The 28,000-nt window shown below is 41.9% G+C and overlaps 1 protein-coding gene across 3 annotated transcripts; it reads right to left on the bottom strand.

Annotated features, from left to right (window-relative positions):
- Positions 1-30: 30 nt before the first annotated feature.
- Positions 31-27,950, bottom strand: LOC106561578 (E3 ubiquitin/ISG15 ligase TRIM25). 3 transcript variants are annotated; one of them, XR_006763180.1, is made up of 4 exons: positions 24,991-27,946; positions 22,858-22,953; positions 1,454-1,596; positions 31-272 (listed from the first exon to the last, which is right to left on the bottom strand). XR_006763180.1 is itself a non-coding variant. In XM_045711718.1 (3 exons), exons 1-3 carry the CDS (start codon positions 25,570-25,572, stop codon positions 1,573-1,575), a joined length of 702 nt encoding a protein of 233 aa, XP_045567674.1. In that variant the 5' UTR covers positions 25,573-27,946; the 3' UTR covers positions 1,369-1,572. The 3 variants fall into 3 exon arrangements, 2 of the variants coding, with proteins under 2 accessions (XP_045567674.1, XP_045567673.1); XM_045711718.1 differs by lacking the exon at positions 31-272 and having other exon boundaries at positions 1,369-1,596; XM_045711717.1 differs by lacking the exons at positions 31-272; positions 1,454-1,596 and having other exon boundaries at positions 22,405-22,953; positions 24,991-27,950.
- Positions 27,951-28,000: the final 50 nt, after the last annotated feature.

Raw genomic sequence — 28,000 nt, 5'->3', positions numbered from 1 at the left:
CTATTGGTTCCATTACAACAATCTCAATCAACCACTGCTTATTAAGTATTCAACATTATTTTAAATAGTTATTGAACGCAGGTCTGTTTCCACATGCAATAAGCCTGTAACGTCTTGTACGATCTCAGGTAAAGGTGTTTCAAATGGAAGGGCAAGTCTCACCACTGAGAGGAAAACATCAGTGGTCCACCTCTGCATCAGGTCAGCTATGTTGATCAGTACTGTCCCAGGGATGCTGGGAGCAGAGATGAACTCCCCTGACCTGGTACCACCTATGGAGTTGTCATTTTAATATCAATTTAACCCCATTACTGCTATAACACACATAAACCATGTTAATGGAATGAAATGGATCCAGGTTCCATTTATTCTACAATAGATTTCATCACAGGTCACTTGGTAAGTTTGTTAATATCTCCAAAGTGGTCTGAAATCAAGATGACTGCAGGTCTGAATCCCAAACTAAGATGGTATCTAGAGGTATGGACTTTTTTTTGTTGACAAACTTTGCTTTTTCACTTTGGGGTGAACACATTCCATTAACATACATAGTCCAGTAAAAATGTACTTAACAAGTCACATAATAAGTTACATGGACTCACTCTGTGAGCAATAATATAACTAGAGACAAAGTTTTTACTGCCAGGAGACGTAGCCAGGAAAACTCCTGCCCCTAATAGAAGACCAGAGGATTCAGTGGTGTCTTGTTTACCTGCAGGCCACCCTCTTGGTTCTAGAAGACCAGAGGATTCAGTGGTGTCTTGTTTACCTGCAGGACACCCTCTTGGTTCTAGAAGACCAGAGGATTCAGTGGTGTCTTGTTTACCTGCAGGCCACCCTCTTGGTTCTAGAAGACCAGAGGATTCAGTGGTGTCTTGTTTACCTGCAGGCAACCATCTTGGTTCTAGAAGACCAGAGGATTCAGTGGTGTCTTGTTTACCTGCAGGCCACCCTCTTGGTTCTAGAAGACCAGAGGATTCAGTGGTGTCTTGTTTACCTGCAGGCAACCATCTTGGTTCTAGAAGACCAGAGGATTCAGTGGTGTCTTGTTTACCTGCAGGACACCCTCTTGGTTCTAGAAGACCAGAGGATTCAGTGGTGTCTTGTTTACCTGCAGGCAACCATCTTGGTTCTAGAAGACCAGAGGATTCAGTGGTGTCTTGTTTACCTGCAGGACACCCTCTTGGTTCTAGAAGACCAGAGGATTCAGTGGTGTCTTGTTTACCTGCAGGCCACCCTCTTGGTTCTAGAAGACCAGAGGATTCAGTGGTGTCTTGTTTACCTGCAGGTCACCCTCTTGGTTCTAGAAGACCAGAGGATTCAGTGGTGTCTTGTTTACCTGCAGGCAACCATCTTGGTTCTAGAAGACCAGAGGATTCAGTGGTGTCTTGTTTACCTGCAGGACACCCTCTTGGTTCTAGAAGACCAGAGGATTCAGTGGTGTCTTGTTTACCTGCAGGCCACCCTCTTGGTTCTAGAAGACCAGGGTGATGCTGCCGTAGTCAGTGTTCTCCACAGCACAGCTGGCCCTCCTTCACCCTGTCACTCCTCACCGGGGGTAATACAGAGACCTCAGGGTTCTGCTGTTCTCATCACCTGCAGGGGACAACAACAATCAAGCCTGATTCACACAATAGGGCCCCAACTGTACTGGCTCTGATATTTTATATTTCAGTTCCAGCAACTATGGTGGATGTGTAACCAGGCCAGTTTGGCCCTGCTTGGCTTGACTTTGCTCTATAGTGAGAAACAGACATCAGTTTGTTTAAGTGGTCAGATTGAGCAAGGCAAGGTGCAGAATCACTGATCTGGATCTCTTAGGGTGTTTTCAGACAGAGTTGTGAGTAGAGGATTAACCTCTTACATCTAGATGTTCCGCTAGCGGAACACCTGCTCCAATATCCAATGATGGGCGTGGCGCGAAATACAAATTCCTCTAAAATCCGAAAACTTCAATTTTTCAAACATATGACTATTTTACAGCATTTTAAAGACAAGACTCTCATTAATCTAACCACACAGTCCGATTTTCAAAAAGGCTTTACAGCGAAAGCAAAACATTAGATTATGTCAGCAGAGTACCCAGCCAGAAATAATCAGACACCCATTTTTCAAGCTAGCTTATAATGTCACAAAAACCCAGAAGACAGCTAAATGCAGCCCTAACCTTTGATATTCATCAGATGACACACCTAGGACATTATGTTATACAATACATGCATGTTTTGTTCAATCAAGTTCATATTTATATCAAAAAACAGCTTTTTACTAAATTACTCACGATAAACGTTCACAAAAACATAACAATTATTTTAAGAATTATAGATACAGAACTCCTCTATGCACTCGATATGTCCGATTTTAAAATAGCTTTTCGGTGAAAGCACATTTTGCAATATTCTAAGTAGATAGCCCGGCATCACTGTGCTAGCTATTTAGACACCCAGCAAGTTTTAGCTTTCACCAAAGTCAGATTTACTATAAGAAAAATGTTATTACCTTTGCTGTCTTCGTCAGAATGCACTCCCAGGACTTCTACTTCAATAACAAATGTTGGTTTGGTCCCAAATAATCCATAGTTATGTTCAAACAGCGGCGTTTTGTTCGTGCGTTCAAGACACTATCCGAAGGGTAAATAAGGGTTACGAGCATGGCGCATTTTGTGACAAAAAAAATCTAAATATTGCATTATCGTACTTCGAAGCATGTCAACCGCTGTTTAAAATTAATTTTTATGCCACTTTTCTCGAAAAAAAGCGATAATATTCCGACCGGCAAAGCCTGTTTACATTCAACGAGAGAGAAAGTAAAAGCATGCTATCCCTCATGCACGAGCCTCAGTCTAAAGGCCCTCCTCTGATAGAGCACTTGCCAAACGTGCTAGTGTGTTTCAGCCTGGGCCTTGAATTACGTCATTCAGCTTTTTGCCAGGTTCTGAGAGCCTATGGGAGCCGTAGGAAGTGTCACGTTACAGCAAAAATCCTCAGTCTTCAATAAAAAGAGCCAAGATGAACAACAACTTGTCAGACAGGCCACTTCCTGGTCAGAATCTTCTCAGGTTTTTGCCTGCCATATGAGTTCTGTTATACTCACAGACACCATTCAAACAGTTTTAGAAACTTTAGGGTGTTTTCTATCCAAAGCCAATAATTATATGCATATTCTAGTTACTGGGCAGGAGCAGTAACCAGATTAATTCGGGTACGTTTTTTATCCGGCCGTGTAAATACTGCCCCCTAGCCCTAACAGGTTATGGGCAACATACCCAACAATGGTTGACCCCAAAGCTCTGAGAGGTGAAGCTATTGGAGCTACAGAAGACCCGGCCACATACTTACATGGACAATTGAAAAGATGGAGAATGGAAACAGAACAAGATCCAGAAGGAAATGAACTAATGACAGCAATGTTCCGAACTTCTGTGATGGAAGCCATGCCCCAGCCGGTAAGGAGTCGAATGGAGGATGTGGTGGGACTTACTTCAAAACCTTACAAAGAGTTCTGTGACTATGTGATTCATGCTGTGGAAAAACATAAGGACGAACAGAGACAGATTGAACAAGGAAAAGACATTCAGAGAAGGCTGGCCTAGTTGCAGCTGAATGAATTAGCCTCTATGGGACCCCTTCCCGTTCTCATCCCGTTACCGGGATTGCTTGACAAGATAGCATGGCGCGAAATTCAAAACAGCTAAAATCTAATAATTTCAATTTCTCAAACAATCAACTATTTTACACCATTTTAAAGATAGGACTCTCGTTAACCTGTTAGGGATAGGGGGCAGTATTGACACGGCTGGATAAAAAACGTACCCGATTTAATCTGGTTACTACTCCTGCCCAGTAACTAGAATATGCATATAATTATTGGCTTTGGATAGAAAACACTCCAAAGTTTCTAAAACTGTTTGAATGGTGTCTGTGAGTATAACAGAACTCAAATGGCAGGTCAAAACCTGAGAGATTCCTTTACAGGAAGTGGCCTGTCTGACCATTTATTGTCTTTCTTTGACATCTCATTCCAAAACTTAGGATCTCTGCGGTAACGTGACACTTCCCACGGCTCCAACAGGCTCTCAGAGCCCGGGAAAAACCTGAATGTCGTCATTCCAGCCCCAGGCTGAAACACATTATCGCCTTTCTCAAGTGGCCGATCAAGGGACAGTGGGCTTAGGCGCGTGCACTGGCCGCCCCCGTCTTTCTGTTTTTTCCTCTGTTTACCGAAAAGGAGATTCCCGGTCGGAATATTATCACTTTTTTACGAGATAAATTGCATAAAAATTGATTTTAAACAGCGGTTGACATGCTTCGAAGTACGGTAATGGAATATTTAGACATCTTTTGTCACGAAATGCGCCATGCGCACGACCCTGATTTACCATTTCGGAAAGTGTCTGGAACGCACGAACAAAACGCCGCTATTTGGATATAACGATGGATTATTTGGGAACAAACCAACATTTGTTATTGAAGTAGAAGTCCTGGGAGTGCATTCTGACGAAGACAACAAAGGTAATAACATTTTTGTTATAGTAAATCTGATTTTGGTGAAGGCTAAACTTGCCGGGTGTCTAAATAGCTAGCCGTGATGGCTGGGCTATGTACTTAGAATATTGCAAAATGTGCTTTCACCAAAAGCTATTTTAAAATCGGACATATCGAAGTGCATAGAGGAGTTCTGTATCTATAATTCTTAAAATAATTGTTATGCTTTTTGTGAACGTTTTTCGTGAGTAATTTAGTAAATTGTTAGTAAATTCCCCGGAAGTTTGCGGGGGGTATGCTAGTTCTGAACGTCACATGCTAATGTAAAAAGCTGTTTTTTGATATAAATATGAACTTGATTGAACAAAACATGCATGTATTGTATAACATAATGTCCTAGGGTTGTCATCTGATGAAGATCATCAAAGGTTAGTGCTGCATTTAGCTGTCTTCTGGGTTTTTGTGACATTATATGCTAGCTTGAAAAATGGGTGTCTGATTATTTCTGGCTGGGTACTCTGCTGACATAATCTAATGTTTTGCTTTCGTTGTAAAGCCTTTTTGAAATCAGACACTGTGGTTAAATAAACGAGAGTCTTGTCTTTAAAGATCGCAAACTTTTATAATAGTAAAGCTGATATTGGTGAGTGCTAAACTTGCCGGGTGTCTAAATAGCTAGCCCGTGATGCCTGGGCTATGTACTTAGAATATTGCAAAATGTGCTTTCACCAAAAAGCTATTTTAAAATCGGACATATCGAGTGCATAGAGGGGTTCTGTATCTATAATTCTTAAAATAATTGTTATGCTTTTTGTGAACGTTTATCGTGAGTAATTTAGTAAAATGTTAGCGAATTCCCCGGAAGTTTGCGGGGGATATGCTAGTTCTGAACGTCACATGCTAATGTAAAAAGCTGGTTTTTGATATAAATATGAACTTGATTGAACAAAACATGCATGTATTGTATAACATAATGTCCTAGGGTTGTCATCTGATGAAGATCATCAAAGGTTAGTGCTGCATTTAGCTGTCTTCTGGGTTTTTGTGACATTATATGCTAGCTTGAAAAATGGGTGTCTGATTATTTCTGGCTTGGTACTCTGCTGACATAATCTAATGTTTTGCTTTCGTTGTAAAGCCTTTTTGAAATCGGACAGTGTGGTTAGATTAACGAGAGTCTTGTCTTTAAATAGCTGTAAAATAGTCATATGTTTGAGAAATTGAAGTAATAGGATTTTTAAGGTTTTGAAAATCGCGCCACAGGCTTCAAGTGGCTGTTACGTAGGTGGGACGAATTCGTCCCGCCTAGCCCATAGAGGTTAATGACCGATGTTGTTAGCATATTGCTTCTCTGGGAAAGTTTGCCACAAAGTGAGTTTAAATACAATTTCGACAGATTTCTTTTGGTTTTGTTGACCTCTATTCTGTCAGGGTCAAGACGCATACCTTCTCTGTCGTGATAGTCCTGAATGTATTTGTCTTTGCTCTCCTGATCTGTGGCCGATGCAGGATAGCCTGAAGCCATTTGCTTGCATCTCAAAAAGGTCTTGATGTACTCTTTAAAAAGACTGTCTGATTTCCTGGAAAAGTTCCACAATTCAAAGATTTTGGCCACACGATATCCCTTCTCTAGAGCCTTAGAGAATTCAACTGTGACCCATACACCTGTCAGGGCTCTTTCTTGATCTGAATGATCACAAGGCTTTTCCTGGTTGTTGTTTTCACTGCAGGTGCGACAAAAGGGAAAGAAAGATTTTCCTTGAGGTTCCTTGTAAGGCAACACTGGCAGAAACAAACCCCGGGAGGGTAAACAGTTGCTTTAATCCGACCAAAATAGTTTTGTGGTAAGTCAAAGTCACGGTAAATAATTTCAGGATGACCCATAGGACAGCAAGAGGAACTTATTACATGAGGATAAAGGGATGTAAAATCTACATATCCTATTGTCTCGTCAGGTTGCACTACATACCGTAACGTCAAAGCATTGGTACGACCTCCATACAACGCCTGTCAGGGTTCAAAGGGTTCTGGTGTGTCAAAGCTGGAAAGGAAAGCTCGAACATGAGGATCAGACTGTTTGAGTTTGGTCCACCCATGCTCCCACATCACATTCACTTTCAACCCATAAGTAGCCTGTAAAGATTCCAATTTGTCTTGGAACTCCTGGTACATTTCCCCAAAAGTCTTTTGGGTTAGGACACACATGGCCTGGGGCACAAAGCATGATTTACAACCATGGAAGAAACAACCGTTGTACTCAAACACTGCCTCAACACCGTCAATCTGTGTGTATCCATCTACGTGATACGGCTCAACAGCCTTCTCACCACTATTCAAAGCATGTTGAATAAAAATGTTTTATCCTGGGCCAAGTACTCCAACCATTGAATGGACCCGCTAGAATATGAATTGAATTGTCGTCGGTAGTTTTCAGGCGATGGAATAGCTATAGATGCTGGAGGTAAAAAGTGTGTACAATAGGTTTTCATGCATGCCGATGCAATAGTTTTACAACTCCAGGGGTCAATACCGTCATCTTTGTTTACCTCTTCTCTGAATCTGAGGCATCCGTCACGAAGTATAACCACATTATTGTCACAGTATGACTCCATCTCTTTATGGAAATCAAAAGTGCTATGATGTACTGTCTCATACTATGTCATGAATCCCTCTCGCTCTTTGGGAGACATCTGATCACATTTCGGGGCTGGGATAAGATCCAATATGATGTAGATTCTCCTCAGAAGTGAAGAAATGAGGAAACCAACCTTTCACAGAGTTTTCAAAGCCCAAGGCCTCAGGCATTTGATCCAATCTCATGGGTAAGAAACTTAAACTGTCAATGTATCTCTGGTTGAAGGCGGGGTTTACAAAACACAAGATTTTACTACCTTGAGCTATGACACTGGGTGCAACGCCTTGTTGTATCAAGGGGTTCAAAAGAAGATAGGAATCATAGGCTCTAGAATTGTGAGCTATAAACGTGAAGTTTCTGTACTGGGGTTTTCTAAAGTGTTTTAGAAAGAGTAGTGCACAATTGGGTCCCTGTGCCGAACACTTTTCACCCTTGAAAGTCATGGTAGATACAAAAACAGGCAAATAAACCCCTGATTGCTGATTAGTCTCAAAATCATAAAACACATATTTCTCTGAATGTTCATCTTCAGCCAAGGGCTGAATATAACACTCGTGTGGCACTTCTTGAACCACTTCAGCGTCTCTGCTCAAAGGCCCTTTACAGATTGGGCAATGTATGATCCCACACATGTGAGATTTAGGGCTGTCTATTTTAAGGTTGTAATTGCAATGGCATTTTGGACATTTTTTAGCAGTTTCGTAGAAGTAGGCCGAACGACATGTGCGTTGACAATCCGCACAGGGTGTCAGGTTTAAGGGTTGCATCGGACATGTTTCATCCTGACATACTAAACAGTTATAATGACAAGAGTGCCCCCCCTTTCGGGTGTAGCCTGTATGACATGATGGACACACACATGGCGCTCCTAAAAACACTGTGATGTTGGTAATAGCATAATAATGGTTGTTTTGCACATAAAAGTACAGAATCTGAGGATGAGGTTGTGGGCTGTTCTGGAATTTCAAGAGAGCTGAATTAGCTCTACTGTGGTACAAAACCACAATCTTGATGTTCAGAAAGTTTTCAAATTTGACTATGTCAGAGAAAGCCACAGCCTCCTGTATACCTAGACCGACTGCATTTTGGAGCTCCCGAGCTTTTTGTAAAGCCTCTAGATCAGTACATCCAGGGTTGAGTAAATGTGATAGGCCTATTGCAAAGCATAACTGATTACCAGGATTGTGAAAATTTATAAGATATGCCATTTTATTGTCTATGATTTCTGATTGCATGAGACTATCAAGTTTCCTTCTCTGACCCCCTCCACCTAGGGGTTGAGCAGGGCTATAAATTGTTCAAGATCTGCTTGGCCATTGGGTAAAACAAGAGATACGGTGTTTTGCATACTATCTCCACACATTTCAAGTTGTCAGACATCACGAGGTTCGGCAAAATCTGTAGTCCTTTCTAAAAGTTCTCTCAGAGTATCCAATATCACAACATAAAAAACTGCTGAATCAAGGTTCTGATTCATCCCTGTGAAATTAAAAAACTGCTGAATCTCTGTATTGCTGTATTTATTTCAGCACACAACACAAACAATTCTATCAATACCATCGCCACTCTGATTTATTACACAATTTTCCAATTCCTCAAAAACATTGTTTGGTTGCTCAGACTCCTCGGACATGGGAGTTAAAGGAGGTGTGTGGGTGTGGGAGGGTGTTGAAGATGTTGTGTTCTCATTCATTTGGTTAATTAAGGATATGAGTTCTGCAGGTATCTGCAATAACAGGTTTTCATCTGTCTGAATTATTGATGGAGATGTTGCCCCTGTCTCATTCATTTGGTTAATTAAGGATATGAGTTCTGCAGGTATCTGCAATAACAGGTTTTCATCTGTCTGAATTATTGATGGAGATGTTGCCCTGTCTCATTCATTTGGTTAATTAAGGATATGAGTTCTGCAGGTATCTGTGATAACAGATTTTCAAGCGTCTGAATTATTGGCGGAGATGTTGCCCCTGTCTCATTCATTTGATTAATTAAGGATATGTGTTCTTGTGGTATTCTGGAAGGATCCATGTTAGATAGTTTTTTAGCGCTTGTTTTTAACAAGCGGGGCATTGTTCTATGCCAGAAGGATAGATCTTGACTGTATTGACGCTTTAGTAAAGCAACCATACGTTTGTGTAGCTGAACCTCTCTGGATTTTAGAGCCCTGTAAAAGGCTGTGAGAAACCTATCATGATCTATTTTAGGATCTGTTGTTAAAATAGCAATGAGCATTTAACTGATATGGCAGGCGAAAACCTGAGAAAAATCCATCCAGGAAGTGGGATTTTTTTATGTTTGTAGTTTTCAAATGAATGTCTACACAGTATCCAATGGCTTAGGACTCAGACTACACTTGCTATGGCTTCCACTAGATGTCAACAGTCTTTAGAAATTGTTTCAGGCTTGTATTCTGAAGAATGAGGAAGAATGACCACATTGAATGAGTGGACAGTGGACGCTATTGTCCGGTTGAAATATTATAGATTATTTGGACAAAAGACAACCTGAGGATTAATTATAAACATCATTTGACAGGTTTCGACAAACTTTATTGGTACTACTTGGATTTTTCGTCTGCCTGTTGTGACCGCCTTTGAGCCAATGGATTACTGAACAATAAAGAGGGACTTTATTGAACAAAACAAACATTTATTGTGTAACTGGGAGACTTGTGAGTGCAAACATATGAAGATCGTCAAAGGTAAGTGATTAATTTTATCGCTATTTCTGACTTTTGTGACTACTTCTACTTGGCTGGAAAATGTATGTATGTTTTTGTGTGCTGGGCGCTGTCCTCAGATAATCGCATGGTATGCTTTTGCCGTAAAGCCTTTTTGAAATCTGACACAGCGGCTGGATAAACAAGAAGTTAATCTTGAAGCTGATGTATAACACTTGTATGTTTTATGAATTTTTATTATGAGTATTTCTGTTTTTGAATTTGGCGCGCTGCAATTTCATCGGATGTTGGCCAGGTGTGCCGCTAGCGGAACGCCTTTCCCAAACAGGTTTCAACTTGGGGATTTCCTTAACGTCAAGCGTGAGGTTAAAAATATAGGGGGGAGCAATGATGTCAGCAGCTAGATGTAGGAAGCGGGGGTCTAGTTCATCAGGGCCAGGAGATTGACCTGCAGTCATCTTGATTTCAGACCACTTTGGAGAAGTGTTCCACAGGCAGTACATATACTGAGTGTACAAAACATTAAGGACACCTGCTCTTTCCATAACATAGACTGTTTCTGTACAGCACTTGGTGACATCGGCTGATGTAAAAAGGGCTTTATAAATACATTTGATGATGATGATGATATTAACAAACTTACCAAGTGACCTGTGATGAAATCTATTGTAGAATAAATGGAACCTGGATCCATTTCATTCTATTAACATGGTTGATGTGTGTTATAGCAGTAATGGGGTTAAACTGATATTAAAATGACAACTCCATAGATGGTACCAGGTCAGGGGAGTTCATCTCTGCTCCCAGGATCCCTGGGACAGTACTGATCAACATAGCTGACCTGATGCAGAGGTGGACCAGTGATGTTTTCCTCTCAGTGGTGAGACTTGCCCTTCCATTTGAAACACCTTTACCTGAGATCGTACAAGACGTTACAGGCTTATTGCATGTGGAAACAGACCTGCTTTCAATTACTATTTAAAATAATGTTGAATACTTAATAAGCAGTGGTTGATTGAGATTGTTGAAATGGAATCAATAGAAAAGTCCTAAAAGTACAAACATCGAAAACATTTCTTGCTCAGTTAGTCCCTCCCTGTTTCAGTTGATTTTCTTCAGTTTGGTGCCTAGTGAATATGACTCAGGTCTCTGTGGAAACATCAATGTAAATTCACCTTTGATTTTTACTCCTCACTTTCCCTTTCAGGTCCATAGGGTTTTACTGCCCCCTGCTGGAGACTGGAGCACACTGCAGTCCCTGGCTTTCTTTGTGCAGCTGAAGGATGAGGTCCTCATCACCTGTTGTGATGGGTCCAACAAATATCCCCAGGTGAAGGCAGGGTCCTATCTCATCCAATACATCAATGACTTTTATAGGAGGGAGGGAGATTTACTTTAATACAATAATTCCTTGAATGTAATTAGTTTGTGTATTGTAATTATGTTATTGAAACAGAATAAGTCAGTAAAGAGAGAATAAAAAAGTCCAGTCCAACCATTACCCCTCTCCTCTTTCACATCCCTCTATCATCTCTCCATGGGGGAGTACAACCATTACCTCTCTCCTCTTTCACATCCCTCTATCATCTCTCCATGGGGGAGTACAACCATTACCTCTCTCCTCTTTCACATCCCTCTATCATCTCTCCATGGGGGAGTACAACCATTACCTCTCTCCTCTTTCACATCCCTCTATCATCTCTCCATGGGGGAGTACAACCATTACCTCTCTCCTCTTTCACATCCCTCTATCATCTCTCCATGGGGGCGTCCCAATAATCTCTCCTTCCTCCTGAAGTGTAGCTTTCCTTCTCTACTTCTCACAAATGTAAAAGCATTGGATTGGTGTTGACATGGGGTAGAGGGAGTTTACATATACCAGTCATTTCCTTTTAAATCCATGATAGGGAAGTGGACAAGTTCACACTTAGAGAGAAAGGAGATAATTGGGACACATCCCATGTGTTCTGATAACTACAGGAATGAAACCATATTGAGGTTGTCTGCTATCTGAGAGAGAGAGAGAGAGAGAGAGAGAACATCAGGTAAAGTTGTGGAGATGAGGGAATATGTGATCAGAACCCCTCCAGTCTGGTTAACCACAGTTCGGTCCAGTATGGACTATCAATACAAGTCACCATTTAGAATGTGACCCAGTTCAATGGGTCTGAACAGAACTGGGGGATGTCAGACATGAAGATGCCTAAACACAACTGGAATATTCAGCCACACCACTAGCTCACCTCCACACAATCCATGTACAAGTTAAAGACACACCTTGGAATAAATAACAAAGGAAAACTATTACTAGATGAAGTTTAGTGTTGTATTTTTTATTTCCCATCACCATAAATCATATTTAATCACTGAACAGTAGCAGACCTAACATCATCTGTTCCTGACTCTGGATAGTGGATTAAAAAGACCATCAATCTCCAATGATATTATTAAAGTACTATTCTGAACATTACTGATATACTGAGTGGCAAGTCAAGATATCTGCTGGTTTTATTGTTTGGTCAATACCACCACCTGCTGGACAGGTTTAATGTTGCTGGACTGAGCAGTATGGGAGGATGAAAGATGACACATTTAGGGCTGGTTTCCTGGACATCTGCATTGAACATTGTTTTTTCACACTTAATCTGTTCCATGTCCAGGAAACCAGTCCATATAGTTTAGTTACTATCTGTTCCATGTCCAGGAAACCAGTCCATATAGTTTAGTTACTATCTGTTCCATGTCCAGGAAACCAGTCCATATAGTTTAGTTACTATCTGTTCAATGCCACTACGGAAAACTTGTCCAGTTGAGAAAATATATCAATGGTTCTGAATGACAACCAATATACATCAACACCATATATCATATTTCATGGAAATGTATAGATTAAACAATATTAATACAAAGCATTTTAATGGATGAAATCTATGAAGATCAAATCAGTCAGAAAAAAATCAATTGGAAAGAAAAACAGAGCAGAATGAATCATCACATCTGGGGACCATCACCACCAGCATGACTAGTATCTATGTGGACCCTACTACAGTTTAACCAGCTCAGCTATAGACTACACCAGCATGACTAGTATCTATGTGGACCCTACTACAGTTTAACCAGCTCAGCTATAGACTACACCAGCATGACTAGTATCTATGTGGACCCTACTACAGTTTAACCAGCTCAGCTATAGACTACACCAGCATGACTAGTATCTATGTGGACCCTACTACAGTTTAACCAGCTCAGCTATAGACTACACCAGCATGACTAGTATCTATGTGGACCCTACTACAGTTTAACCAGCTCAGCTATAGTCTACACCAGCATGACTAGTATCTATGTGGACCCTACTACAGTTTAACCAGCTCAGCTATAGACTACACCAGCATGACTAGTATCTATGTGGACCCTACTACAGTTTAACCAGCTCTGCTATAGACTACACCAGCATGACTAGTATCTATGTGGACCCTACTACAGTTTAACCAGCTCAGCTATAGACTACACCAGCATGACTAGTATCTATGTGGACCCTACTACAGTTTAACCAGCTCAGCTATAGACTACACCAGCATGACTAGTATCTATGTGGACCCTACTACAGTTTAACCAGCTCAGCTATAGACTACACCAGCATGACTAGTATCTATGTGGACCCTGCTACAGTTTAACCAGCTCAGCTATAGACTACACCAGCATGACTAGTATCTATGTGGACCCTACTACAGTTTAACCAGCTCAGCTATAGACTACACCAGCATGACTAGTATCTATGTGGACCCTACTACAGTTTAACCAGCTCAGCTATAGACTACACCAGCATGACTAGTATCTATGTGGACCCTACTATAGTTTAACCAGCTCAGCTATAGACTACACCAGCATGACTAGTATCTATGTGGACCCTACTACAGTTTAACCAGCTCAGCTATAGACTACACCAGCATGACTAGTATCTATGTGGACCCTACTACAGTTTAACCAGCTCAGCTATAGACTACACCAGCATGACTAGTATCTATGTGGACCCTACTATAGTTTAACCAGCTCAGCTATAGACTACACCAGCATGACTAGTATCTATGTGGACCCTACTACAGTTTAACCAGCTCAGCTATAGACTACACCAGCATGACTAGTATCTATGTGGACCCTACTACAGTTTAACCAGCTCAGCTATAGACTACACCCGCATGACTAGTATCTATGTGGACACTACTACAGTTTAACCAGCTCAGCTATAGACTACACCAGCATGACTAGTATCTATGTGGACCCTACTACAGTTTAACCAGCTCAGCTATAGACTACACCAGCATGACTAGTGTCTATGTGGACCCTACTAGAGTTTAACCAGCTCATCTATAGACTACACCAGCATGACTAGTATCTATGTGGACCCTACTACAGTTTAACCAGCTCAGCTATAGACTACACCAGCATGACTAGTATCTATGTGGACCCTACTACAGTTTAACCAGCTCAGCTATAGACTACACCAGCATGACTAGTGTCTATGTGGACCCTACTACAGTTTAACCAGCTCAGCTATAGACTACACCAGCATGACTAGTATCTATGTGGACCCTACTACAGTTTAACCAGCTCAGCTATAGACTACACCTGCATGACTAGTATCTATGTGGACCCTACTACAGTTTAACCAGCTCAGCTATAGACTACACCAGCATGACTAGTATTTATGTGGACCCTACTACATTTTAACCAGCTCAGCTATAGACTACACCAGCATGACTAGTATCTATGTGGACCCTACTACAGTTTAACCAGCTCAGCTATAGACTACACCAGCATGACTAGTATCTATGTGGACCCTACTACAGTTTAACCAGCTCAGCTATAGACTACACCAGCATGACTAGTATCTATGTGGACCCTACTATAGTTTAACCAGCTCAGCTATAGACTACACCAGCATGACTAGTATCTATGTGGACCCTACTACAGTTTAACCAGCTCAGCTATAGACTACACCAGCATGACTAGTATCTATGTGGACCCTACTACAGTTTAACCAGCTCATCTATAGACTACACCAGCATGACTAGTATCTATGTGGACCCTACTACAGTTTAACCAGCTCAGCTATAGACTACACCAGCATGACTAGTATCTATGTGGACCCTACTACAGTTTAACCAGCTCAGCTATAGACTACACCAGCATGACTAGTGTCTATGTGGACCCTACTACAGTTTAACCAGCTCAGCTATAGACTACACCAGCATGACTAGTATCTATGTGGACCCTACTACAGTTTAACCAGCTCAGCTATAGACTACACCTGCATGACTAGTATCTATGTGGACCCTACTACAGTTTAACCAGCTCAGCTATAGACTACACCAGCATGACTAGTATTTATGTGGACCCTACTACAGTTTAACCAGCTCAGCTATAGACTACACCAGCATGACTAGTATCTATGTGGACCCTACTACAGTTTAACCAGCTCAGCTATAGACTACACCAGCATGACTAGTATCTATGTGGACCCTACTACAGTTTAACCAGCTCAGCTATAGACTACACCAGCATGACTAGTATCTATGTGGACCCTACTATAGTTTAACCAGCTCAGCTATAGACTACACCAGCATGACTAGTATCTATGTGGACCCTACTACAGTTTAACCAGCTCAGCTATAGACTACACCAGCATGACTAGTATCTATGTGGACCCTACTACAGTTTAACCAGCTCAGCTATAGACTACACCAGCATGACTAGTATCTATGTGGACCCTACTATAGTTTAACCAGCTCAGCTATAGACTACACCAGCATGACTAGTATCTATGTGGACCCTACTACAGTTTAACCAGCTCAGCTATAGACTACACCAGCATGACTACTATCTATGTGGACCCTACTACAGTTTAACCAGCTCAGCTATAGACTACACCCGCATGACTAGTATCTATGTGGACACTACTACAGTTTAACCAGCTCAGCTATAGACTACACCAGCATGACTAGTATCTATGTGGACCCTACTACAGTTTAACCAGCTCAGCTATAGACTACACCAGCATGGCTAGTGTCTATGTGGACCCTACTAGAGTTTAACCAGCTCATCTATAGACTATACCAGCATGACTAGTATCTATGTGGACCCTACTACAGTTTAACCAGCTCAGCTATAGACTACACCAGCATGACTAGTATCTATGTGGACCCTACTACAGTTTAACCAGCTCAGCTATAGACTACACCAGCATGACTAGTGTCTATGTGGACCCTACTACAGTTTAACCAGCTCAGCTATAGACTACACCTGCATGACTAGTATCTATGTGGACCCTACTACAGTTTAACCAGCTCAGCTATAGACTACACCAGCATGACTAGTATTTATGTGGACCCTACTACAGTTTAACCAGCTCAGCTATAGACTACACCAGCATGACTAGTATTTATGTGGACCCTACTACAGTTTAACCAGCTCAGCTATAGACTACACCAGCATGACTAGTATCTATGTGGACCCTACTACAGTTTAACCAGCTCAGCTATAGACTACACCAGCATGACTAGTATCTATGTGGACCCTACTACAGTTTAACCAGCTCAGCTATAGACTACACCAGCATGACTAGTATCTATGTGGACCCTACTATAGTTTAACCAGCTCAGCTATAGACTACACCAGCATGACTAGTATCTATGTGGACCCTACTACAGTTTAACCAGCTCAGCTATAGACTACACCAGCATGAATAGTATCTATGTGGACCCTACTACAGTTTAACCAGCTCATCTATAGACTACACCAGCATGACTAGTATCTATGTGGACACTACTACAGTTTAACCAGCTCAGCTATAGACTACACCAGCATGACTAGTATCTATGTGGACCCTACTACAGTTTAACCAGCTCAGCTATAGATTACACCAGCATGACTAGTATCTATGTGGACCCTACTACAGTTTAACCAGCTCAGCTATAGACTACACCAGCATGACTAGTATCTATGTGGACCCTACTACAGTTTAACCAGCTCAGCTATAGACTACACCAGCATGACTAGTATCTATGTGGACCCTACTACAGTTTAACCAGCTCAGCTATAGACTACACCAGCATGACTAGTGTCTATGTGGACCCTACTACAGATTAACCAGCTCAGCTATAGACTACACCTGCATGACTAGTATCTATGTGGACCCTACTACAGTTTAACCAGCTCAGCTATAGACTACACCAGCATGACTAGTATTTATGTGGACCCTACTACAGTTTAACCAGCTCAGCTATAGACTACACCAGCATGACTAGTATCTATTTTGAACCTACTACAGTTTAACCAGCTCAGCTATAGACTACACCAGCATGACTGGTATCGATGTGGACCCTACTACAGTTTAACCAGCTCAGCTATAGACTACATCAGCATGACTAGTATCTATGTGGACCCTACTACAGTTTAACCAACTCAGCTATAGACTACACCAGCATGACTAGTATCTATGTGGACCCTACTACAGTTTAACCAGCTCAGCTATAGACTACACTAGCATGACTAGTATCTATGTGGACCCTACTACAGTTTAACCAGCTCAGCTATAGAATACACCAGCATGACTAGTATCTATGTGGACCCTACTACAGTTTAACCAGCTCAGCTATAGACTACACCAGCATGACTAGTATCTATGTGGACCCTACTACAGTTTAACCAGCTCAGCTATAGACTACACCAGCATGACTAGTATCTATGTGGACCATACTACACTTTAACCAGCTCAGCTATACACTACACCAGCATGACTAGTATCTATGTGGACCCTACTACAGTTTAACCAGCTCAGCTATAGACTACACCAGCATGACTAGTATCTATGTGGACCCTACTACAGTTTAACCAGCTCAGCTATAGAATACACCAGCATGACTAGTATATATGTGGACCCTACTACAGTTTAACCAGCTCAGCTATAGACTACACCAGCATGACTAGTATCTATGTGGACCCATTACAGTTTAACCAGCTCAGCAGTACCAGTGAGCATAAACCCAGGATAGAGAGGCTGAGTGAATGTGGTCTGGACTCTGTGGAGGAGGGTCATTGTGTCAGAGACACTGTAGAAGGACAGAGTACCTGCCTTGTGATCCAGGTACACTCCTACTCTGGAGGACTGAGGGCCTGATACTTTAGTCACAACATTAGTGTGTCTGAACCAATAACCATCACTATAGCACAGTAAACTCCAGGACTTGTTATTGTTTCCAAATCCACCATCTGACCCTGTTCTGCTGATGTCTTTATATGAGACTGCTGTATAAACATAACCACTCCACTCCACTTCCCAGTAACAGCGTCCAGACAGACCCTCTCTACACAGAACCTGGTACCAGTTGGTGAACCTGTCTGGATGGTCAGGATATGGTTGGACTTGGTCTGTATAGGTCACCTTTCTGTTCCCTTTAGACAGAGAGAGGTGTGTGCGTGCTGTGTTTGGGTCCAGTGTGAGCTGACAGGAATCTGGGAGAAGAGCAGAGCAGAGACCAATGAGGGGAGTCAGAACAATAAGTTAAGTCAGATACTGTATCTACCCTGTCTTTGATTAGAGCACAGCAGAGATCAAATCAGAGAAATATGAGGAGTCAGATAGATACCCAGTCTTTGATTAGATCTACTATTGCTATATATTTCTAGAGGGATTGTTAGGAGTGTCAGTAAAAAGAGACTGTTAGTTACTTCACAATAAAGAGACTCACATTGTAACAACTGTTCTCTGGTCTTGGGCTCTGGAGGCAGTACAACATCCACTATATTCACTACAGACACACAAACACATTGACAGAGAGAGGGAATGTTATCATCTTACCATACCATATACCATATTCCACCTGTATATGACTAGTAGGGAACTTTCAATGGTCTAAAGTTGATGTTCTTATTGTTTTCAACACACCTGTAGCGGAGATCTTGGTCCATTCTCCTTTAAGGAAGTATTCTAGTTTCTCTCTCAGTTCAGACACAGTCTTACACACATCTCCAAAGTACTGAAGAGGACGGACAACGATGCTGGGAAAGTCTGAAGATACACTGATACTGGAGAGAGACTGATAACTCTGGAGAGGGAGAGAGAAAGAGAGACACAGAGAGAGACAGAGAGAGTGAGAGAGGGACAGAGGGGGACAGAGAGAGAGGGGGACAGAGAGAGAGGGAAGGACAGAGAGAGGGACAGAGAGGGAAGGACAGAGAGAGGGACAGAGAGAGAGAGAGAGGGACAGAGAGAGAGAGAGAGAGAGAGAGAGAGAGGGGGACAGAGAGACAGACAGGGCAACATAATGATTTAGATGAATAGTTTCACATTAAGTTAATTTCATATCACATGTAACAAGACAGTTTAGTTACCTGGAGGAAATGGATGTGATCCTCTATGTGTGAGAGCTGCTCCAGCTCAGTGCTTCTCTTCCTCAGCTCAGCTATCTCCTGCTTCAGTTGCTCCAGGAGTCCTTCAGCCTGACTCACTTGAGCCTTCTCTTGGGCTCTGATCAGCTCCTTCACCTCAGAGCTCCTTCTCTCAATGGAGCGGATCAGCTCAGTAAAGATCTGATCACTGTCCTCCACTGCTACCTGTGCAGAGCGCTGTTGAGAGAGAGAGAGATACAGAGAGTAGGTACAGTAGCCTCTGCATGTCATTGAGTCAGAACGCTGCCACCCTGTTCTCCAGGTCCACCAAGCCTTGTCCCACCTCCTGGACAGGCAGGTACAGAACATTGCTTGGCCCTGCTCTACTGTCCTCCCTCCTGGTACCCCCTCCAGTAGCCTGCCCCATAGCAGAGCTAGATCCAGCCTCTGCCCCCTGAGTTCTAGTAGGCTGGACAATAGAACGAGTCAAAATGTCCAAAGAAGGTTGTCTGAGCTGGAACACTAGCGAGGCCATAGCAAACGAATTGAAATGAACCTTCACAGAGCCTCTTCTGACTGGAATGATCCTTATAATTCATTTTTCCCTAAATGTTTTGGAATCTGAGACGACACGAAAGAGAGGTTGAACAGGCTAGTAATAGGGGTTGCACCAATTTCGCAGATAATTTTAGAAAGAAAGGGTCCAGATTGTCTAGCCCGGCTGATTTGTAGGGGTCTAGATTTTACAGCGCTTTCAGAACATCAGCTGACTGGATTTGGGAGAAGGAGAAATGGAGAAGGATTGGGCGAGTTACTATGGGGGTGCAGTGCTGTTGACCGGGGTAGGGGTAGCCAGGTGGAAAGCATGGCCAGCCGTAGAAAAATGTTTATTGAAATTCTCAATTATAGTGGATTTATCGGTGGTGACAGAGTTTCCTATCCTCAGTGCAGTGGGCAGCTGGGAGGAGGTGCTCTTATTCTCCATGGACTTTACAGTGTCCCAGAACTTTTTTGAGTTTGTGTTGCAGGAAGCAAATATCTGCTTGAAAAAGCTAGCCTTGGCTTTTCTAACTGGCTGTGTATATTAGTTTCTAACTTCCCTGAAAAGTTGCATATCACGGGGGCTGTTCGATGCTAATGCAGAACGCCACAGGATGTTTTTGTGTTGGTTAAGGGAAGTCAGGTCTGGAGAGAACCAAGGGCTGTATCTTTTTCTGGTTCTAAATTTCTTGAATTGGGCATGCTTATTTAAGATGTAAGGAAGGCATTTAAAAAAAATAACCAGGCATCATCCTCTACTGACGGGATGAGGTCAATATCCTTCCAGGATACCCAGGCCAAGTCGATTAGAAAGGCCTGCTCGCTGAAGTGTTTCAGGGAGCGTTTGACAGTGATGAGTGGAGGTCGTTTGACCGCTGACCCATTACGGATGCAGGCAATGAGGCAGTGATCGCTGAGATCTTGGTTGAAAACAGCAGAGGTGTATTTAGAGGGCAAGTTGGTTAGGATGTTATCTATGAGGGTGCCCGTGTTTACGGCTTTGGGGTAGTACCTGGTAGGTTCATTGATAATTTGTGTGAGATTGAGGGCATCAAGCTTAGATTGTAGGATGGCTGGGGTGTTAAGCATGTCCCAGTCACCTAGCAGCACGAGCTCTGAAGATAGATGGGGGGCAATCAGTTCACATATGGTGTCAAGAGCACAATGTACAATGTCCTAAGCACAATTGAGGACACAACACCTATTCCTACCTAATCTGACCTTTGAAACTTGGTCCACCGACCTTTCTTTGAAGGGCATATAAATGCTGTCCCTTGTGCTCAGGGTCCCATCTCTTCTGCCACACATCTATCAAATGTTTCTGATCTAACATGTGGCCTCACCTCTACCCAGTGGAACATTAATATAGATTATATCTTGTTTCAAAGCTCTTTTAGCGAACTGGTCTTCAATTTCATTCCCTTCCACACCTGAATGTGCTGGGACCCAGCAGAATCTCACTACTACCCCCATTCTCTCATTTCTCCATAGTAACATTAATACCTCCAATAGTTGGTCACTCCTATTAGATTTACCAGATGATAAACTATTCAATACAGACAGAGGATCTGAGCATACTATAATTCTAACAGGTTGTACATCCTCCACCTACTGGAGGGCAACTATTATCACCAACAGTTCAACTGAGTTCATCTTTTAGTCTTCTACATATCTGCACATCAAATTCAGGAACGTAAACACCTGCTCCTGTCCGCCCACTATCTGGGTCCTTGGATCCATCTGTGAAAAGAGGTAAAAAAGCATAACAACTTCTACTAATGTAATTGTCATCCAGTTTCCCTTTATCACTGACTTCTGACCACTCTGAATTCTGATCACCTGGGGTGGCAGGTACCCTAGAGGTTAGAGCATTGGGCCAGTAACCGAAAGGTTGCTGGATTGAAGCCCCGAGCTGACAAGGTCAAATTGAATCCTGTTGTTCTGCCCCTGAGCGAGACAGCTCCACACCTCTCTGATTCAGAGGGTTAAATGCAGAAGACACAATTCAGTTGTACAACTGACTAGGTATCCCACCTTTCCCACATACAGTACCTGTATTGATAGTCCATACTGGGCTTTACTATGGTTCTACATACAGTATCTGTATTGATAGTCCATACTGGACTTTACTATGGTTTTACATACAGTATCTGTATTGATAGTCCCATACTGGGCTTTACTATGGTTCTACATACAGTATCTGTATTGATAGTCCATACTGGGCTTTACTATGGTTCTACATACAGTATCTGTATTGATAGTAGTTCCCTGTAGCTCAGTTGGTAGAGCATGGTGTTTGCAACGCCAGGGTTGTGGGTTCGATTCCCACGGGGGGCCAGCAAAAAAAAATGTATGAAATTGTATGAAATGTATGCATTCACTACTGTAAGTCGCTCTGGATAAGAGCGTCTGCTAAATGACTAAAATGTAAAAAAAAAAAAAATGATAGTCCATACTGGACTTTACTATGGTTCTACATACAGTATCTGTATTGATAGTCCATACTGGGCTTTACTATGGTTCTACATACAGTATCTGTATTGATAGTCCATACTGGACTTTACTATGGTTCTACATACAGTATCTGTATTGATAGTCCATACTGGTCTTTACTATGGTTCTACATACAGTACACTTGAATTATAACATTTGAAATGTCTCTATTCCTTTGAAACTTTTGTTGAGTGTAATGTTTACTATTCACTTCTAATTTATTTTATTTCACATTTGTTTATGGTCTATTTCACTTGCTTTGGCAATGTAAACATATTTTTCCCATGCCAATAAAGCCCTTTGAATCGAATTGAGAGCTCCATGTTAATGTATAGGGGACATGGTTACCAATGGTTGTGTGATGAGGTAGCCCCGCCTGTGACTTCTAAATCAGTGTCGGCCCAATAGGGAATGTTCTCTTGATGTAATGGTCAAGATGTTGGTTTCTCCCGCGGTAAACCTGGGTTCATATCCCGTCAGTTACATTAAGTAGTCTATTCTCTGAAAGGGGTCCAGACAGCCTGTTCAACAGTGGGGTCAGTGGGATTGGAGAGGGGCCACTCTCCCTCTCTCTCTCTCTCTCTCTGACTGGAGGAGAAAAGTGAAATGGTGTGTCTCCTCTGGTCAACAATAATAACCTTGAAAGACTCCATAGCCTGTTGGAGCTCCTTCAGCTCCTTCTCTCTCTCCTGGAATCTCTGCTGGACCTTCTGCTGATTCATCCCCAGCTGCCTCTGTGGAGAATCACTCTTCAATGAGCTATCAAGCTTTATTAGTCCAGTAGATCAATAGTATAGTAATGTGACATAGGGCCCATAGAAAATAGGGATTCAAATGTTGAGGAAGTGTGTGAAAATATATTATTATGTTGTTATGTGAATGATTATAGTTTTAACAGAACATAAATCAGGAGAGCTGATTGGGTGTTTGATAACGAATGATAATGGTGTTTGACTTTAGAAAATTGTGATACATTTGGAGAATCTGGGTTAAGATATCTACAGTTGAAGTCTGAAGTTTACATACACATTTACATTTAAATTCAGATTTTCACAATTCCTGACATTTAGTTCTAGTAAAAAGTCCCTGTCTTAGGTCAGTTAGAATCACCACTTTATTTTAAGATTGTGAAATGTCAGAATAATAGTAGAGAGAATTATTTATTTCAGCTTGTATTTCTTTCATCACATTCCCAGTGGGTCAGAAGTTTACGTACACTAAATTAGTACTTGGTAGCATTGCCTCTAAATTGTTTAACTTGGGTCAAACGTTTCGGTAGCCTTCCACAACCTTCCCACAATAAGTTGGGTGAATTTTGGCCCATTCCTCCTGACAGAGCTGGTGTAACTGAGTCAGGTTTGTAGGCCTCCTTGCTCGCACACGCTTTTCCAGTTCGGCCCACAAATTTTCTATAGGATTGAGGTCAGGGCTTTGTGATTGCCACGCCAATACCTTGACTTTGTTGTCCTTAAGCGATTTTGCCACAACTTTGGAAGTATGCTTGGGGTCATTGTCCATTTGCAAGAGACATTTGCAATCAAGCTTTAACTTCTTGACTGATGTCTTGAGATGTTGCTTCAATATATCCATAATTCTCCTTCCTTGTGATGCCATCTATTTTGTGAAGTGCACCAGTCCCTCCTGCAGCAAAGCACCCCCACAACATGATGCTGCCACCCCCCGTGCTTCACGGTTAGGATGGTGTTCTTCGTCTTGCAAGCGTCCCCCTTTTTCCTCCAAACATAACGATGGTCATTATGGCCAAACAGTTCTACTTTCGTTTCATCAGACCAGAGAACATTTCTCCAAAAAGTAAAATCTTTGTCCCCATGTGCAGTTGCAAACCGTAGTCTGGCTTTTTTATGGCGGTTTTGGAGCATTGGCTTCTTCCTTGCTGAGCGGCCTTTCAGGTTATGTCGACTCATTTTACTGTGGATATAGATACTTTTGTACATGTTTCCTCCAGCATCTTCACAAGGTCCTTTGCTGTTGTTCTGGGATTGATTTGCACTTTTCGCACCAAAGTACGTTCATCTCTAGGAGACAGAAAGCGTCTCCTTGCTGAGCGGTATGACGGCTGCGTATTCCCGTGGTGTTTATATTTGCGTATTATCGTTTGTACAGATGAACGTGGTACCTTCAGGCGTTTGGAAATTGCTCCCAAGGATAAACCAGACTTTTGGAGGTCAACAATATTTTTTTCTGATGTCTTGGCTGATTTATTTTGATTTTCCCATGATGTCAAGCAAAGAGGCACTGAGTTTGAAGGTAGGCCTTGAAATACATCCACAGGTACACCTCCAACTGACTCAAATGATGTCAATTAGCCTATCAGAAGCTTCTACAGCCATGACATCATTTTCTGGAACTTTCCAAGCTGTTTAAAGGCACAATCAACTTAGTGTATGTAAACTTCTGACCCAATGGAATTGTGATACAGTGACTTATAAGTGAAATAATCTGTCTGTAAACAATAGTTGGAAAAATGACTTATGTCATGCACAAAGTAGATGTCCTCACCGACTTGCCAAAACTATAGTTTGTTAACAAGAAATGTGTGGAGTGGTTGAAAAACAAGTTTTAATGTCTCCAACCTAAGTGTATGTAAACTTCCAACTTCAACTGTATGAGATGATCAAGGTTGTGTTCATATTTGTTCTGCTGAGGATCCATTTCATTTGAATGATCTCATATTCAAACAGCCTTAGTTCCTACTGTATCTTTAATTCTTTGTTTATCAGACAGTCACCAACAAGTTGTTCTGGTCTTACCTGTTTCTCAGTCCTCTCTGCTGCAGCTGACACTGTATCATGGCCTTTATGTTCATCCATTGTACACAGCAGACAGATACACTGCTGATCGGTACGACAGTAAACCTCCAGCAGTTTGTCATGATGAGAGCAGATCTTCTCCTGTAGTTGTGCGGTGGCTTTGACCAGCTTGTGCTTCTTGAAAGCAGGAGATTCGTAGTGAGGTTGGAGGTGAGTCTCACAGTAAGAGGCCAGACACGCCAGACAGGACATGAGGGCTTTCTGCTTTCTGGTCCCAGTGCAGGAATCACATGCCACATCTCCAGGTCCAGCATAGCACAGAGCAGGAGGGGGAGCAGCCTGGAGTCTTGTCTTCTTCAGTTTCTCCACCACCTCAGCCAGCACAGTGCTCCTGTTCAGAACAGGCCTTGGGATAAAGGTCTGTCTGCACTGTGGACAGCTGTAAAAGCCTTTCAGGCGATCCTGATCCCAGCTTTCTTTAATACAGTCCATACAGTAACTGTGTCCACAGGCAGTAGTCACCGGATCCTTCAGTAGATCCAGACAGATGGAGCAAAAGAACAGTTCCTGATTCTCTGCCATTTTGGTTCTCTCTCCCGTAGGTTAAGCAATGGCAGTGTGAAAGATGACTTTCTGTTCAGTGTGAAAGATGACTTTCTGTTCAGTGTGAAAGATGACTTTCTGTTCAGTGTGAAAGATGACTTTCTGTTCAGTGTGAAAGATGACTTTCTGTTCAGTGTGAATGATGACTTTCTGTTTCATTGAACTCTACACCAGAGGAAAGGGAGTGGCTTCCTACTTGACTGTGTACTCTGTATCTACAGGAAGTGTCTTCCTACTTGACATAAATTAGAAATACTTCGTTTAGGGGAAATGTACTTGATACGATTGTAATATATAGTTTTGTCACCTGGCTGTCTTAAGATGACTGCACTAATTGAAAGACTCTCTGGATAAGAGTGTCTGCTAAATTATTTACTTGTAAATGTAAAATTAATAATATGCAAAGCATGCTGAGTATTATTCTAATGAGCTCTGTCCCGAAACAAGACCAATAATAATATCCAGTGTGCTTTACAGTTCATTTGGTATGTTAATTTTCACATATACATTTCCATTTTAGTCATTTATCTTCTTCAGAGTGACTTGCTCAACTAAGGTATATAACAACATACAGTATCACTGTCAACAAGCAAGAAAATAGGTTTTGTATCCGTTACTGAGAATGTTGTTGCTGTTCGGGCCGGACACTTCCAAATGTATTTTGTACATAAAATTAAATACATTACATGTAATTATATACATTACAAAATACAAGTATTTAGTAGTTTATTTTGAAACATTGATCTTTATGGTATTTTGTATTTGTATGTAGTAATTTCTGCCCAAATTTTCAGGCCCTCACCAGGACACTGGAGGCAAAGAACTGGTTTAATAAGAAAATGTCTGTCACGTCCTAACCAGCAGAGGGAGTAATTGTATTAATATTTGGTCAGGACGTGGCAGAAGGATATTTGTTTTGTGTGGTTTAGATTGAGTGTGAATATTGTAGGGGTGTTTGGTTTAGGTAGTCCGGGGTTTTTGAGTAATTGTTCTAGTGTTAGTTTTCTATGGTGTTCTAGTTTGTATATTTCTTTGTAGTCTGTGTGGCTCTCGATCAGGAACAGCTGTTCATCATTCATTCAGCAGTTGTCTTTAGCACTGCTGTTGTTAGTATAGCCTGTTAAACCGTCTTCTGTCGTTTTTGTTATTTTTTCCGTGCTCTCTTTGTTTAATAAATATTCAAGATGAGCATCCACATTCCTGCTGCGTATTGGTCATCTCTACCCAACGACACCCGTGACAATGTCATGGGTTTTGTTAAAAATAAATGTTTCACAAATCACTTTTGAAAGGAATTCAAAATGCTAAAAAAAATGCCTAGCTCTCCTCAGAGTATAATCACTGGGCAATCTCTTAAAAACTGCACGCAGAGACATAAAACTGTCGTGGAAATTCTACCCAGAAAGGGGAGAGACTGAAGAATCTTTCAACAACAGCTGTATTAATATGTGGAGACATGAGGTCAACCATCACTCAGGGTGCATGGTAGAGAGACCAATGATTCAGGAACAACAGCTGTATTAATATGTGGAGACATGAGGTTAACCATCACTCAGGGTGCATGGTAGAGAGACCAATGATTCAGTAACAACAGCTGTATTAATATGTGGAGACATGAGGTCAACCATCACTCAGGGTGCATGGTAGAGAGACCAATGATTCAGGAACAACAGCTCTCTTATATAGACACTCTTTTACATGAGATTCAAGTGTCACCATCTTACACAAGCAGTTTGCAAAAGGCACATATCAGGGTTTAAACTAAAACATGCTGCTCAGCTGTCAGGTGAAACTCTCGGTGTGGTCAGGATGTGGTTTCAGTTCTCGGAAGATGTTTCTGAGAACTGACACATCTCAGTTGTCAACCCTAATGCTGAGCTGTTGTCGTGACTTCTATCTCAACAACAGGATTCTGCCCCTACCCAGAAGCTCTTTTGGCACTCTGCCTTCAACATTTGGTTTAGACAGAGGACCAGAAAGAGGAACTTGTACGACACGCTGTTCTAATTCAGATTTACTGGCACAATGTTTTCTTCATTGTATCTTCTTCACACAATCACTCAGTTTAGTACCTTGAAGACTAACTATACGTCATCTTACTTAATTACCTTGAACCTCAGTTAATTTCTGTCACCACAAATGTTTCCCACAAGTTCATCTGACTGGGCCAGTAGATGAAGGGCTTCATCTGACTCTGGGTCAGTAGATAAAGGGCTTCATCTGACTCTGGGTCAGTAGATAAAGAGCTTCATCTGACTCTGGGTCAGTAGATGAAGGGCTTCATCTGACTCTGGGTCAGTAGATAAAGGGCTTCATCTGACTCTGGGTCAGTAGATAAAGGGCTTCATCTGACTCTGGGTCAGTAGATAAAGGGCTTCATCTGACTCTGGGTCAGTAGATAAAGGGC

This window comes from Salmo salar, unplaced genomic scaffold, assembly GCF_905237065.1.
Source record: "Salmo salar unplaced genomic scaffold, Ssal_v3.1, whole genome shotgun sequence".
NCBI lineage: Eukaryota > Metazoa > Chordata > Actinopteri > Salmoniformes > Salmonidae > Salmo > Salmo salar.
This window is presented reverse-complemented; position numbering and strand designations above follow the sequence as displayed.